This window comes from Centruroides vittatus, unplaced genomic scaffold (assembly GCF_030686945.1).
Source record: "Centruroides vittatus isolate TY-2023 unplaced genomic scaffold, ASM3068694v2 contig_134, whole genome shotgun sequence".
NCBI lineage: Eukaryota > Metazoa > Arthropoda > Arachnida > Scorpiones > Buthidae > Centruroides > Centruroides vittatus.
Genome location: NW_027120852.1, coordinates 1883762 through 1898967, shown reverse-complemented (window position 1 = coordinate 1898967; position 15206 = coordinate 1883762). Strand labels below are relative to the sequence as shown.

Here is a 15206-nt window from a genome sequence, read left to right as displayed (position 1 = left end):
ATGATCTGGGCAGCAATCGGATATGAAGGGAAAACAGATTTGGCATTTATTAATGGGCGAATGAATTCTGAGACCAAGCCATGTTATATGAACATCTAATCCCATTTGGTCCTCTCATTGGTGGTCAAGACTGGATCTATTAACAGGACAATGCATCTGTTCACAAGTCAGCCAGTACTACAAAATGGTTTTCAGGTGAAAAAATTGAAGTGATGGTTTGGCCAGCTCATAGTCCAGACCTTAATCCCATTGAAAACCTTTGGAGTCAACTTGTGGCATTAGTTTATCGCCATGAAAACAATACAACACATCCAACGAGCTTACAGTTGCATTGTATAATACCTGGGACAAAATTAAACCAAGTGACATTCAAAACCTGCTTGATTTAAATGGACATGTGGAAAGATGTAAAAGAGTGCATGGTGGCTGGAGTATAGGCAAGAAAAATAGAGAGGGAGATAGAATAGTGGAATACACAGTGGTGTTTGACCTAGCAATAGTCAACACTTACTTCAAAAAGGAAGATAAATTTATAACATAGAGTAAGGATAGAATAAGCCAGATTGACTACTTTATGTATTGAAGGAAACATCTTAAGGAAATGAGGAATTGCAAGCTGATTAACAGAGAAAGTGTAACTGCACAACACAGATTGGTAGAAGTTGATTGGGTGTCTTGGAAGTGCTTGGAAGAATAGTTACTGGACAATTTGCAAGAATGGTGGGAGTTTGTCATATTATAAAAGAGTAATTATTAGTCATATTAAAATTGGAGAGAAAGGATTGGGGAAAACATCAGAAAAAGGACCACCCTGTGGTAAAGAGGCTTGGTGGTGAAATGAGATGCAAGTGTAATAAAACAAAGAAATGAAGAAATGATAGGAAATGTCAGGTAACAGGGAATATAAAGAAACATTTAACATAGCAAGCAAAAGACAAAAAGGGCTGCAGCAATAGCAAAGGGTAAGACCTATAAGGAACTGGAAAGAAAAGATGGGAATAGGCAGCTGATAAGAATCGCAAAAGTGGGGACAAGGAGTCAAAAGATTTCACATCAATAAAACAGATAAAAGAATGGTAAAATGTTACAAGACTAACAGAAGATAAAGAAAAGATGGAAGAATTATTTTAGGAAGTTACTGAATGGAAAAAATCCCAGGGAACTATTGTGAGTATGGGGAGATAAATAAAGAAGTGGCAGCAGATATACGCAAAAAGAAATGGAAAAGATTTAACTGAATGGCCAAGTGGTCAAGGTGGTAGCCTACTGCTCTGGGAAACCCGGGATCGAATCTGGATGGGTTGAGAAATCCCCCAGGAATTTGTCCGGCTTTGTCCCTCACCATCCGGTTGGCCCATTGTGGGCCTGTAAAAGATGCCCTCTCAGTGCCCACAAAAAGGCAGAAAGAGTTTAAAAAAAAAAAAAAAAATGAAAAAGAGCATAGAAAAATGAAGAATAGAAAAGCAACAGGAGGTGATCAGGTGAACAGATCCCAGCTGAAGTATGGAGATGTTTGGGCAAAAAGGGTGTTGACAGTGATGGGATAAAATAAGAAGTAAAACAACTACAGTGCCTGTGACCAGTGTGCTTCTTCTCCAAGGAAATCAGAGGACTTCACAAACGTTTTTGAACCTAGTTTGGTTCTTCTTCAGGCGTAATGGAATTCTGTATTCTACATTTAAATTTCCCGTCAAAGTTGACTGTTGTTTTAGAAAAAATTCGTTCTGGAATGTTCCACAAGCTTGACCACAAGCTCTTTTGCATGCAACACATTAATTACATCACTGACAACAATGGAAAAATTTTCCATAATTTCTATAAAGTGGACAAACGCACTTGGGGTCTAGACACTATCCATGCCTCATCACTTTGTGAGGCATGTTGTTTTGGATGGGGATGTTGGCTGTGCAAGTGCAATTACTTAATAGAAGACAAAATATATATAGGAACAACACCGGAGTGAAAATAAATTAAAACCAACAACTGTAATGCCTTTGACCAATGAAGACAAGAACATTTACTTCAACTTCAAACAGCTCATATCTTCTTACAACAAAGTCACAACAGTCCCTCAACTCAGTTCCCACTAGCTTTCATTCTTTGTCACCATTGTTAATCCTCAACTACAATAATTTTGTAAATAATTTTATGTAAATATGCATTTGTTACATATTTTACACTTTATTTCTATTTTATTTTTCCTGTAACTCATTTTGTTTTACTATATACCAGACATGGGCAAATGCGGCTCTTGATGAAAGTGTTAATTTCTGCTTATTATTATTATTTTTACAATTTTATTTCCACAATTTTGTGAAAATATGTAATATTTAGTAATTTATTTCCAAGTTGGTGCAATAAATTAAATTGACATTTCAAATCCATTCTTTGAAAACAAGTTCTCGACCCCAATGGGGGACACCCTATCCTTCCCTGCCTTACCATACTATCCGCCACGACAGTACAGAACTGTGACTCCCATGCATTTTGCAAAACCTACATTTCGGTTCCCACTGAACTCTTGCTTGCCCATCTCTGCTATATATGTTATTACTGTACTGTACATTGTACGCAGAATGGTATTTATATTTGTATTTTGTATTTCAACAATTTCAACTGTATTATTTCTCATGTAAATTCATTTTATGTTATTATTTGTAATTACTGTACACTGTATGCTGATTTATATTTGTATTTGTATTTTATTTCATTTGTATACTATACTTTATTTGTATCTCATTATACTAGCAATCCATTTTGTAGTATTTTATATATTCACTGTACCTGCTGCCTGGTAGTGCTTTGCAGAACCAGGCGGCACATTTTTGTATCAAATAAAAAATGACAATGATGATGTCTATCTACTCTCCCCCTTCTTCCCCCCTTTCTCACTGGCTAAACACCTTGTGTATGGCCATGTCTTTCATGTATGTGTATGACATTGTGCTGTGCAAAAATTCAAAGATAAGGTAGAGAAGCAGCCGGAGGAATGGAGAAAAGTGCTGGAAGAGAGGCATAAAAATTAGCAAAACAAAGACAGTATACACGTCATCTGGTGGAGGGGATGATAGTTATATACAACTCCAGGGTAAAAAGTTAATACTTTAGACCCTCATATAGCACGGTAGATATGTTCCGTGTTATATAAATCCGTGTTGTACGAGTCACTTAGATTTTACAAATACATGAGCCGTTCACAGCCCAAAGTGATTAACTTACTTGGGTTAATGTTACCTTAGGTTCCGAGATTGCGGTGGTGGGATTTTTTCCCTACGTCGGCGTCCGCGACGGGGAAAAAATTTTTCCCTAGACTCGTGACGTCGACGCCCTCGAGAATTTTTTTCCCTGGTCGGTTTCGACCCCGACTTCCATGTTGCCGAGTATCCTGTAACCTCGAAACGGCGACAGTGTGTGTAAATTTGCGACGGTAGAGGGAGCCTTCTCGTGACGTTGTGCGAGAGTAATATCGGCAGGAAATTCATAGTGGTGTTACGCACGAATATGCAAATGCTTGATCTGTGACGTGATTTCTGTTCGTTTCAATGCAATTTTATGCAAATTGACTACCAGTTGGAAACGTGTGCTGCCGTGTTTTGCGATTTGGATTATGACTCGTGTTTTTTTTTGTGACGATTTTTCGTTTTCAAATTAACTCTTATCGGATAATAATTGTGGTTAATATTTCTTCTTGCATTAGTAAGTATTCTTTTTTTTTTATTTTTACAATTTTTAGCTAAACGTTAGACGAACCTGTAACTAGAAATTAAGGATAGGCTGTGTTTTTTTTCCCACCATTCCAACCTCCCCTCGTTTAGTTATTACCGATTGTGTGGAAATGAGCGGTTCGGTCGATTTGATTTGCAACGACGAATTTCGGTCGAAATGCACTTCCCGTGATTTTTACAAGTCGATGGAAGACGACCGTTTGGAGTTAGGTGTACCTCCCTTTGTCGATAGCGCATTTAAATTTGCTGTGAAATTAGGCATACAGCCGACTGACTCCGTTTGCATTGATTGTGATTCCTGGCCCTCCAGAAAACCAGGCGAGAGATTTCCAACTTTTGCCCAACACTTAAGCAACACTTGTCCGGGCAGGGAAAAGTGCCGATTTGGCTCCAGCCCGAAACCGTTCCCGCAGCGCCTGCGACGATTACGAAAAAGAAAGCTAACAAGAAACAAGAAGGGAAAGATACCAAAAAGCAGCATAGTAATACTAATTCAAAAGAAGGAAAACGCCAACCGACCAATAAAAGGGCGGCCGAAGCGAAAACAACAGCGAATAAAAGAACTTCACCGAACGAAAATCCGGAGTTTAGCGAAACCGGCAAAAAATTGGATCGAAAAGGAAAGAAACAAAGGAAGAAGTAGTCGAACTCCATCGAAAAGTGAGTAAAAAATTACTTTTTCCCTTTTTCTTAATTTTTTTTCATTTCGGTTAAAATCCGCAGATTCTGCATAGCATTTCAAGATGGCGGCCGGTCGCGTGGCCATCTTGAATCGCAGGGAAAAGATTTTTCCCCGGCGTGGTCGCCGACGTAGGGAAAAAATCCCTACGTCCCCATCTCGGAACCTAAGGTAACATTAACCACTTACTTGTTATATTTAAAATAACTTTCTTTAGTAATTGGGCTTAAGGCACTACACAACAACAACTTTTATGGCCATTGAATAATAAATGTTTTTTTTCCACAAGAAAACACAACTTTCCCACCTAAACTGTCCGTATATGTGTGTGTTGGTGGACGGCAGTAATCCAGTCAGTGTCCTCGCTATACTGGTAGCTTTCAAGTAGGTCCACTGCTCGTCCATTATTGGTCCAAATTCGACCAATCCTGTCAAGACACGAGTCGGCCATGACAATCTGTCTCATTCTTTTACCATGTTATATGAGCCTCTTTTAGCATGTTATACTAACACAATCACAATTTTTCCACCATGTTATATGAATCCATCTTATATGAACCTGTGTTATACGAGGGTCTACTGTAATAGCTTCCAATTTAAGTATCTTGGATCATATGTAGCAAGTGATGAAAGAATGAGTGCAGAAATCCAGCATAGAGTTTAAAATGGATGGCTGAACTGAAAAAAGACGAGTAGGATGCTGTGAAAATAAGCTGCAAATTAAAAAGAAGATTATACAAAACTGTGATGATGTACAGTGCTAAGAAATGGGCAATTACAAGAGCCCAGGAAAAGAAGATGGAGACAACAGAGATGGATGTATGTTGTGATGAAAAAAGGAGAAAATTAGAAATGATTACATATAAAAAAGTCAAGGAGGATTAAACCAAACAACTGCCATAATTAATCGAATCGTTTTATGCTACAATTAATAATTAGAAATTAAGTAATTTGATACTATAGGCAGACTTTAGGTGCCATCTCTTATCAAAGTGGATCCTATGTAAAAACATACAGTAAAGTAGATTGAAATGGTTTGGATATGTGGAGAGAAGAAGTGAGGACTAGGTTGGAAAGAGAATTGGAAAGTTGGAATTGATAGGGAAGAGGGAGCAGGAAACACCAAAGAGATGGAGATACAAGGTGAAGAGTATTTAACAGACATAGAATGGAAGAGAAAAAAGCAAAGAAAACAGATTAAAGATGGGAATGCTAATCCCATATAAATGTGGGAACAGCTAAGACAAAATAAGAATTTATTAGTAATTTAAATTGAATTTTAACTATTGGCTGAAAATTTTATTAAACTGAAAACTATGATATTGATAATAAACTTTGAAGCATCTAAATAAAACAGTTAATATTTTATGCTTATTATATTAAATGACCATCTTTCTTTACCTGGTTCTACTGTTCCGTTGCCACTTGATATTTCCGAAGCTTCAAAGCAAGTTGCCCGAATAGTTAGGACCTTTACTGGATCTTTGGCTTTTAGTGTCTGAATGGCATTACCTATAAACAATATTTCTTATCTAATATTAAAGTCCATCAAAAGCATTTTAAAAATTTAATATCATCATTTAAAGTTTACCTGCGTAAATAGTTCTAACAAAAAGGTCTGGCTCCCGAATTTCGATAACATCCGAAATTGGAGAGACATCCAATTTTGCTGCTACCCGTGGTAAGATATTCTGTCAAATAATAAAAGACATTTAAAAAAAACTTAACTTTAGAAAGAAAAACTCATTAGTCAATGTTGTAAAACAATTGTGTAAATAGAATAAAATTTCTTATTACTAATACTAAAGACAAAAAAAAGAAAATCAAATTACTTTTCCAAAAGCATTGGCTCCAGCTAAAATATGAGTAAAATTCAGTTTTTCTTGAATCTGTAAAATTAAGGGTGTCAGCTGTTCTAAAAGAGAAACAATACATACGTTAAACCAATGACATTTTTAGAAACCTTTAAAGTTCAACTTTATAGAAATAGTACATCTTTGATTTTATACTTATTTTTATTTTATTCTTACAAATTTTAAAGGTGTTATTGACGACAAACACTGCCTACCTCAAAGAAGAAAATACCCATGATAACTGTAATTTGTTTTTATATTAAAATCATATAAAAACAAAATACAGTTATTGTGACATCATCACAATGCCAGGATGCAATATTTAATCATATTTTTAATTTATTTCATTTAAAATATATGATCTCAATCTCAAATTATTAGTGTCTTGCGAGTCATCTATGTAACCCTGTTCCAGGAAAATTTTCAATCGAAATCAAATAACTTCCACTTCATACTGGAAGTTCCTATATAGTTAATCAGGGCCTCCTGCCCATAAACATTTCATATTTGATCTTGATTTTCATCTATCTAAAACCATTCTTGAAATTAAGGAAGGACAGACAGTCAGCACAGACAAGTGACAGTGGGAATTTATAGGTCTACAATTTTTTCAAGCAACAGATTAACATTCATGCAATAATCATACAAAGCTGTATGTAAATACAGCTTTGTATTTATCATAATTTTAGAAAAAACTCTATGCAATGAAGTACAGTCAAACCTGTTTTTATGCGCTCTTTTTATGTGCGATTTTTATTTGTGCGATTTTTTTAATGCAAATTTTTAATTTGTGCGGTATAGTTGGCGACTAGTCTCGTGCGATTCGTCATGTCTTACGTTGACTTATTATAGCTAAATAAACTTATTATAGCATAAATGCACTTATTATAGTAATATTATTGCATGAATATGCGAAAAATGAAATAATTTACTTTTTAAGTCAACAAAACACCACCTGGACAAAAATATGTAAAACAGACGATAGACCAGACGATGCAGTCAAGTGCTGACATCTGTTGTCAATAAATTCTATTTCGTACGGTTTTGAGTTATTTTCTATGTGAGACTTTTTTTATGCGGTCCCTGTTGACCGCATAAAAAAAAAATATTTTTTAACTGTGTTGCGAAAACTATTATTTACAGCCATTCGTGAAGTTTCGTGAGATTTTTTTTATGTGTTTTTTTTAATGCGGTCCCTATCCCCCGCATAAAAACAGGTTTGACTGTATATCTCAGTATAAATTCTATAAAAATTAAATATTTTAAAAAATGATAATCTAATCCAAGTCACATTATTTAGATTATCATATAGGTTTTTCTTTTAATATAAACATGGAGGTAAAATTCCACTATATAATCTGTAAATAAAAAGTAAGTTTTATTCAACTTGTTCATTTGGTCAATAGAGAGGAGTATCTATTACCCACACAGTAATTACATAATCTATTGTCAACACTTAAAAATTGACAAACAACAATTTCTTAAAAATGTCTTCACAGTTTGTCCTTTTTTTACACCAAAGAAACATAACAATCTTATTAACAGTTTCATTAATACATTATCATCTAATAATTTAATATCTAAGAAACTAAGAGACAATTCTAATCCATTAAATATTCCCAGAAACAAACTTTTTGTGTATTAACAAATATCATATTAACAAAATCTTTATATTTCAACATAAATCATTCTGGCTTTCAGACAAAATTCTGCAAAAAGACCAGCAATATATAATGGTTTATTAAGCTATTAATAAAACATCAATCAAGTTTATTCAGAATTCAATAATAATAAAATAATCATTTACTTTATTTACCTGGAAGAAGTCCTTCATATATACTATTTTCTGCCACTAATACTTTCTTTACTCCATTAACTTTAGCAATTTCATTTGCAATCTGTAAAAAATTTAATTTTTTAAATTTAAAGTTAATATATGTTAATGAATTTATAAAAAAGAATTATTGTAGTTAAATTTTAATTTTGGTTGTTTGATAAGGACTTTCACATGTGATTATTATTTTTCTTTAAAGAAACTGCATGATGAATTTTTTCATTCACAATTCTCTGTGGGTGAGAATTGTGAAAGAAAAAATTTAATATGACCAAAAACATTAGCATCAGTTATTGTAGTAATTTTGCTAGTGCCATGATCTGATAACATAACATCAATCCTAATCTAGTTTGCTAATTATTCATTCATCAAAAGTACAGCAATCGAACTTAGTAATAATAAACGTGTTAAGTGAGAAAAAATTATTAGTATCTGATAATGCAGCCCAAATTATTATCCAGCTCAAGCACATTCTTAGTATTGATCACATAACACATTTAAATAGTGTATATATATATATATATAACACTATTTAAATGTGTTATGTGTAAAAGTCTGTTCTAATCATTCAATTTGATAGCTTTCTCTCATTTTTATAAAAGACATTTATCTTGCAATATACAGATTCCAGACATGTATCTACACATTACCCAACTTATTAAATATTTTATTATATTAAGAATAGTTTCATCTATAAAATTACTAAAAATTAATATTTTAACATACATTCAAATTATATAGGGTGACAATAAAGTTCTGAGACAACTTAAAATATATACTTTTCAAAGATATGGTATTGAATACAGAAAAGTAACCACAAATTCTTACAGCACACAATACAACAAACAGTGTTAACAACTGTTATTCAAAATAACCTCCACAATGCCTTGATACAAAGATGTAAACAACTCATGTTTACAGGTGGTGAAACCTTCTTGACAGATATTTTGTCCCATTCAAGGATTGGAGCAGTTCTCAGGGAATCCAAGTTTTGGTGTGAAGTAACACAGACTTTGCTTTCCAATACTGACGGGTTAAAATCCAGAATATGGTGGCATTCTGTCCATGGGATAAGGTAAATTCCATGATTATCAAACCAGGCATGAACTTCTGCCTGCCTAAGAGCAGTATACTGTCTTGCTGGAATATCCATTTTTGGGTGTCAAAGTGAGACTTGGAAAACTAGCAGAGTTTTTGTCTGCTGCATAGATTCCACCCCACCCCATACCATCACTTGTTGAGGGTATTGTATGTGTGTGATAAATTTTGAAACATCTGGAAAAATTTACTCCAAATTCTGTCATTTTGATAATTGTACAATTGTTCAATCAACAATTTTCTGAGGATAAAAATGTCAATGTTTTCTCAATAAAAGTGACAAGTCATCCTGTGAGTCTCTTCTTCAAGGGTGTGACATCATTGAAGCCTCGCAGCCTTGTTCTTTTCATTAAGATGAGCTCATTACAACTCAGGTCAAAAGGCAAGCTCATACTTAGCTATTTTCTAGATGGATTCAAGATTTACACCAAGCTGAAGAGCAATTTTTTTGAATCCTCACTGTTGAATTTCACCTTACATGATTTTTGATGATGTTGATAATTTATGGTCTTCCACTTCTCGGGAGTCTTCAAATGTGGCCTTCACCTTGTATCAAGTAGTTTATATTATAAACCAATAAACGTTGATGATTTCCTAATTGGACTATATTTCCTATTCTGTGTATAATAAGTCTATTATTTACAACAAATGTTGATGGTCATTAAAAAACTAACAGACAACAACCAGACATGAAGCAAATTCAAGGAAGTAATTTAACAATGCTGGATGGGGTATTTTGTGCATTAAGCAAATCGATTTCCACAATATGTCAATGCATTCAAGAATAAATTATGATCGACAATTTAGTGTTCAAAAGAATGTTCCATAATACAGAACTATTTAAATTTAAAAGCTATGTTCACAAAGAAAACTGAAAGTAAACAGTTGTCTCAAAATGGTTGTCACCCTGTATTTAAACTTTCAAATTATTTACTTACTGAAGAAACCTTGGTTCCAACAACAAGACATGTTACTTCATTTGATATTTTCTTTGCTGCAGTTATTGCATTAAGAGTGGTAGGAACTAATTTTTCATTGTTAGACTCTGCTATAACTAGTGTAGAATTGAAGCGGCTAAACAAATAAGAAATCCTCTGAAAGATGTAAAATATTTTCATTACTACTTATAATAAAAGCATTTTTCTATATTTTTAATATTTAATATTACCTTAGTTATAAATATACCTGTAGTTTTATGCAGATAATCTACAATAGTATATCATCTGCACTGGCATTTAACCCTGCAAGAAATTGCCAGAATGAAAACAAATCCTTGGCTTTACCTATATCACAGTATACTAGTGATGGAATAATTAATTGAAATCAGAAAAATTGGACATTTTCCAGTAATTGGAATTGAGCAAATCTAGTCATAATTTCTGATTTTTAAAATGATTTTTCCACATTTAATAAGAAATGAATTATTTGTTTCAGAAATTTTTAAAATCACAATGTTAACAATGAAGTATTAATTTATTGAAAACTATCAACTTTATCAACATGAAGTTGACAAAGCAGAAAGTACGTGACACCCCATACATCAGGCAATGTCTGTCATGGGAGACTTTTCTTTCATGTAGTCTCAGAGATAAGAGATTGCACTTGGTTGGTACTAACTGTCCCATTTCAGGGGAGATAGAGTGACATTAGGGTTACTATCTGGCTGGCATTGGATCGGCTTGACTGGCAATTTCAAATCAAGTCCAGCAGTCAGCAAAACAATTTAAAATATAAACAAAATTATATTTTAATTGAGAAAATACTAAATATTAAAAATAATTTTATGTAATATATTTATTTAAATGATAAAACAATTTTCTCATTATAAATATGAAAGTTATTGTTATGATTCACAGATGATGCTGTAATACATTAAATTTTCAAGATATATAATTTGTTATAGGCCTATAATTTAGGTAGTTTCAGATAACGTCATTTATGTTTCGAAAAAAAATTAAACTCAGATTTATCGTATCTCAAAATCCCATAATATTTGAAACTTGAATTTAGGTGCATTAGCAGTCCATAGTTTGAAACAAACAAAAATCAGTAATTTTACCAAATTAGTAACAACTAATAATTGAGAACCTTAGTGAAGTACCGAGGGAGGGTTATTTCTATCAAATTGCAAAATCCGAGCGAGCGAAGCCGCAGGTAACAGCTAGTATCTATATAAAATCAAAATAGGCAGTTCTGTGACAGTATGCCAAAAATAGCCACAAGGGGCACCCCTAACTATTATTTAAATTAACAATATAAATTCTTTTATATTTACTTTGTATTTTTACAGTATAATTCAGTATATATTTTTATTTGTAACAGGAATTTATTATTTAAAAAGAAGTAGGGAAAAAGAGATACCACGGAATGACACCACATGCATGTCCCAATGCCTGCATTGGGCCTTTAAAATGATTTTTTTTTTATAAATTTGACATTAGGTAGTTTATTTTTTTAATATTTTTAATTTTTTTCTCTCTTTTATGATATAAAAAATAAGTTAATAAAAATCAACGCTTGGGTCAGTGTCAGTGGTAGTGAACCTAAGACCCGTGGGTCATAGGTTCACCACCGCTGTCCTAGATTGACTGTTCGTGAGCACTTGAGTGAAAGTTCTACCTTTCCCTACCGACATTCTATCTGATCCGTTGTCATTTCTTTTCGTGTTGTGTTTGTTTGACAGTTACAGTTCTTTTTTTCTCTCCTCTCCCTTACATAACTAACATCACTCTTGATCTGACTCGACAATAGAGTTTTCGCTCCTAACATGTAAAAATTAAACTTCATTGATAAGACTATGTCTTGTTTATAAAATTGTATGTCCTGCTGTCTTATCAGCTTAGAGGTATGAAGGAGTACATGTCAGGAGTTGAAATTTGGCACAGAGTATTAGGTGCCCAAATCATGCACGCATAAAAAAAACCAGACTCGTAGGTAGTCAGGAGACCGAGAACCGAAACACAATAAAATACAAAATGGTGACACTCTCTACAAACAGGCAGTAGTGCGAGATTTGCGCATGCGTTGCTGGTTGGTAAGTTAGAAATATGAATATTGTGAAATCAAATTTTGACAAACGTGTGCATTGGGAAGTTCGAAAAGCGAATGTTGCTAAATCGAATTTTGACAAACGAATCTTTGAAAAAAACCCATTTACCTGTCCCATGTTATTCTCCACATATTTCTGGTCGCCACATGCTAACCTCAACCGATTGACCAGAGATAACTCGTTTCATCATTGGAACTTTTTGAAACTAGATGGCGCGTCGTTATAATTTTATATTAAAACTAACTTCCAAAATAGAATTATTTTTTCTTTTTACATTTATTAATATATATATATATATATTTCATTTGTGCAAAATAAAAAAAAAATAATTGCAAACGATATAATAGCCACCATTATTTTTTTCAAAACCGAAAAATTTTCGCATTGACAAAAATTCAACCTGGGGCATCATGCAATGGAGAGAAATTTCAACATTGAATAGGTTAATTTCGATGAAAATGCATGGTGGAAGACCTCGTGGTGGTGGCTGTGGCTGGCAAAGTTTGAATGATTGCACTCAAAACCAGCAATACCAAATATGATTGGAGAATGAAAATGAGACCCGCCGTGAGTGTCAAAATGATCCCACTTAGTAGCGAGTCTTCGAGACATAGTCTTGTCCCAAATACGGCCTTGCTGTTTTACTTGTTTCGATATATTCTGGAACTTCACACAAATTACCGGGCAACTGAAGAGAGAGAAGTTTACAGTCGTCGTTTGAGATCGGCCCACGAACATCAAAAAGTACAGAAAACACATTCCGAAGGATACACCATTCAAAAAGGACTCTTGCAGAAAATGTCGCATTCTACCAAAAACGATACAGCACATAACCTCCAATTACACATCGTATCGTATCGTTATATTCCACGTTTTAAATTTGCACGACATTCTACTTTTAAAGTACTTCTCTGCTCTTTACTGACACCGGGTATTATAACTATAACTTCAAAACGAACCTGTTACCGGTGTAAATCTTCTTATGAGCGTCTGACTAACGTTTTCGAACTTAAAACAGTTCTTCTTCAGGCGAAGATGGAATAATTTGAAAGATAGAATAGAATGTTTCAAATCGAACCGCTTCGTCTAATTCCGTCATGGCTGACATGCGCTGTAGTGTCCGGGTGTTGGTTATCGTCTATGCGTGTCTAAAAGGATTTGCCAGGCCGATGAAATGTCGATCTCTTCTTTTTGGTTTATGCAGATATTATTACAGCTCGTTTTATATATAGCGACCGCTTCTAACCATTTTATATGTTCCAGGTGGGGCGTCATTACAATGATTTTAGCCTTATCCAGTTCCGCGTTGATATCTTGATCAGATGCGTATATACTTAGCGCCGTGTTGAGTTTCCGGTGTTGTAGGTCAGCTTGGTGTTCTTTTAATCTGGTCTTTAACGAGCGCTTAGTGGAACCGATGTAAACGAGCTCCCTTTGCCATCTGTTATCCCTTAGGGGAATAGAGTACACTCCGTACATTCTGTTGGGATCCGGAGGGTCTTTGCAATTTTTTAGGATTTTGGCTATTGTGGGGCCTCTTCGATATGCTATCTGCATCTGCTGTTTTTTGGCTATTTCTCCATATACTTTACAAACGTATGGGTTGTATGTGATAGGAAGCCTTGTTAAATCTTTTTTGTTACCGCTACCGTTTGCTTGTCCAGCGGATGCGTTTCCTTGGTGTTGTTGCCTGGTTATATGCCGTATTAGGGAAGGGTATCCGTGGTCCGTTGCAACCTTTTTAAGATATGCCAGTTCTTTGTCTAGCGCTTTCTTAGTGGAGGAGTACGAGGTTGCTCTTCTTACTAAGGTTTTGAAAGCGGCCGCTTTATATGAGAACGGGTCACAGGAACCCTTAGGTATGTATATTGGTGTTGCCGTCGGTTTTCTGTAGACGGACGTTTGGATCGTAGACGCTTCTATCCTGATGGCAATGTCTAGAAAATGGGCCTCCGTGCTGCTTATCTGCTCCACATCTATGACCAAGCCATATGGGTTGTTGTTGACAGTTTGTACAAAGGCCGCTATATCAGGCTCCGTTTTCCATAAAATGAGTACGTCGTCAACGTATCTCTTATAGAGTAAAATATCCGGAAGATATCGTGGGATGACTTTACTTTCCATCTGCCTTACCACCATCTCACATAGGTCGCCTGATACCGGGCTACCCATGGGGACGCCTTTTGTCTGTTTATAAATCGTACTTTCGAAAACGAAGATCGAGTTGTAACAGACCAGATGGGCCATTTCCAATATATGTTGGTGGAATGCTTGATCCTGAACGTATGTCATTAAGAAATCTCTGAGGGAGCAAAAAACTGCCGGGAGCTTCACCGATGGGTATAGTGATTTAAAGTCAAGGACTGTGATAAGTTTCGGACACTCAGGTAATTTTTCAGTAGGCCTATGAGGTTTTCTGGGTTTGCAATGGTGTAAGGGTAATCTTCCAAGTTTGGCAAAAGGAGTTGGTGGGTAGCCTTCTCTAGTTTTCTTGTAGGTGCTCTTGCTTTGTCTACTATTGGACGAAGTTGCTGGCCCTCTTTATGAGTTTTAGCGTACACAAAGAGCTTAGGTGTGTTCAGTGAGTCTACTATTAAGTCCTGTAAGGCTAGACGTTTCGCTAACTTCGATGTTGCAAAGCGTTTCACCCTATTCTGCAGTTTATCCACCACGTCATCGTTTTCTTGTTCACATTGGGTGATATTGATGTAGTCATGCAGTCCTCGTTGGTATGTGCTCCGTTTCATAATAACCAAAGATTTCTATTTATCTGCTCTGGTGAGGATAATATCGTTCCTTTTCATCCATTTGCTGGCTAGCCGTAGTTTCGTTCTTAACGTCATCATTTCCGGGTTTTCTTTGGCTCTTATGGTCTTTAGTGTGGTTACCCATCTATAATATTCTTTCTGTTTATCAGGTAGGTTTTTTATTAAGAGCTCCAGGTCAGGAATTAGGTTTCTGGATCCCG

General features: G+C 34.9%; 1 protein-coding gene across 2 annotated transcripts in view; it reads right to left on the bottom strand.

Moving 5' to 3' along the window:
* wal (electron transfer flavoprotein subunit alpha wal) overlaps nucleotides 1-15206 on the bottom strand; it is a 100998-nt gene that overhangs the window by 83107 nt on the left and 2685 nt on the right. For both annotated transcript variants that reach the window (XM_067289195.1, XM_067289194.1), the window contains exons 2-6: nucleotides 10128-10283; nucleotides 8074-8155; nucleotides 6237-6319; nucleotides 5996-6095; nucleotides 5806-5916 (exon numbers count right to left, since the gene is read on the bottom strand). In XM_067289195.1, coding sequence (XP_067145296.1) covers nucleotides 5806-5916; nucleotides 5996-6095; nucleotides 6237-6319; nucleotides 8074-8155; nucleotides 10128-10283 — 532 coding nt within the window. The remainder of the gene's footprint in view (nucleotides 1-5805; nucleotides 5917-5995; nucleotides 6096-6236; nucleotides 6320-8073; nucleotides 8156-10127; nucleotides 10284-15206) is intronic.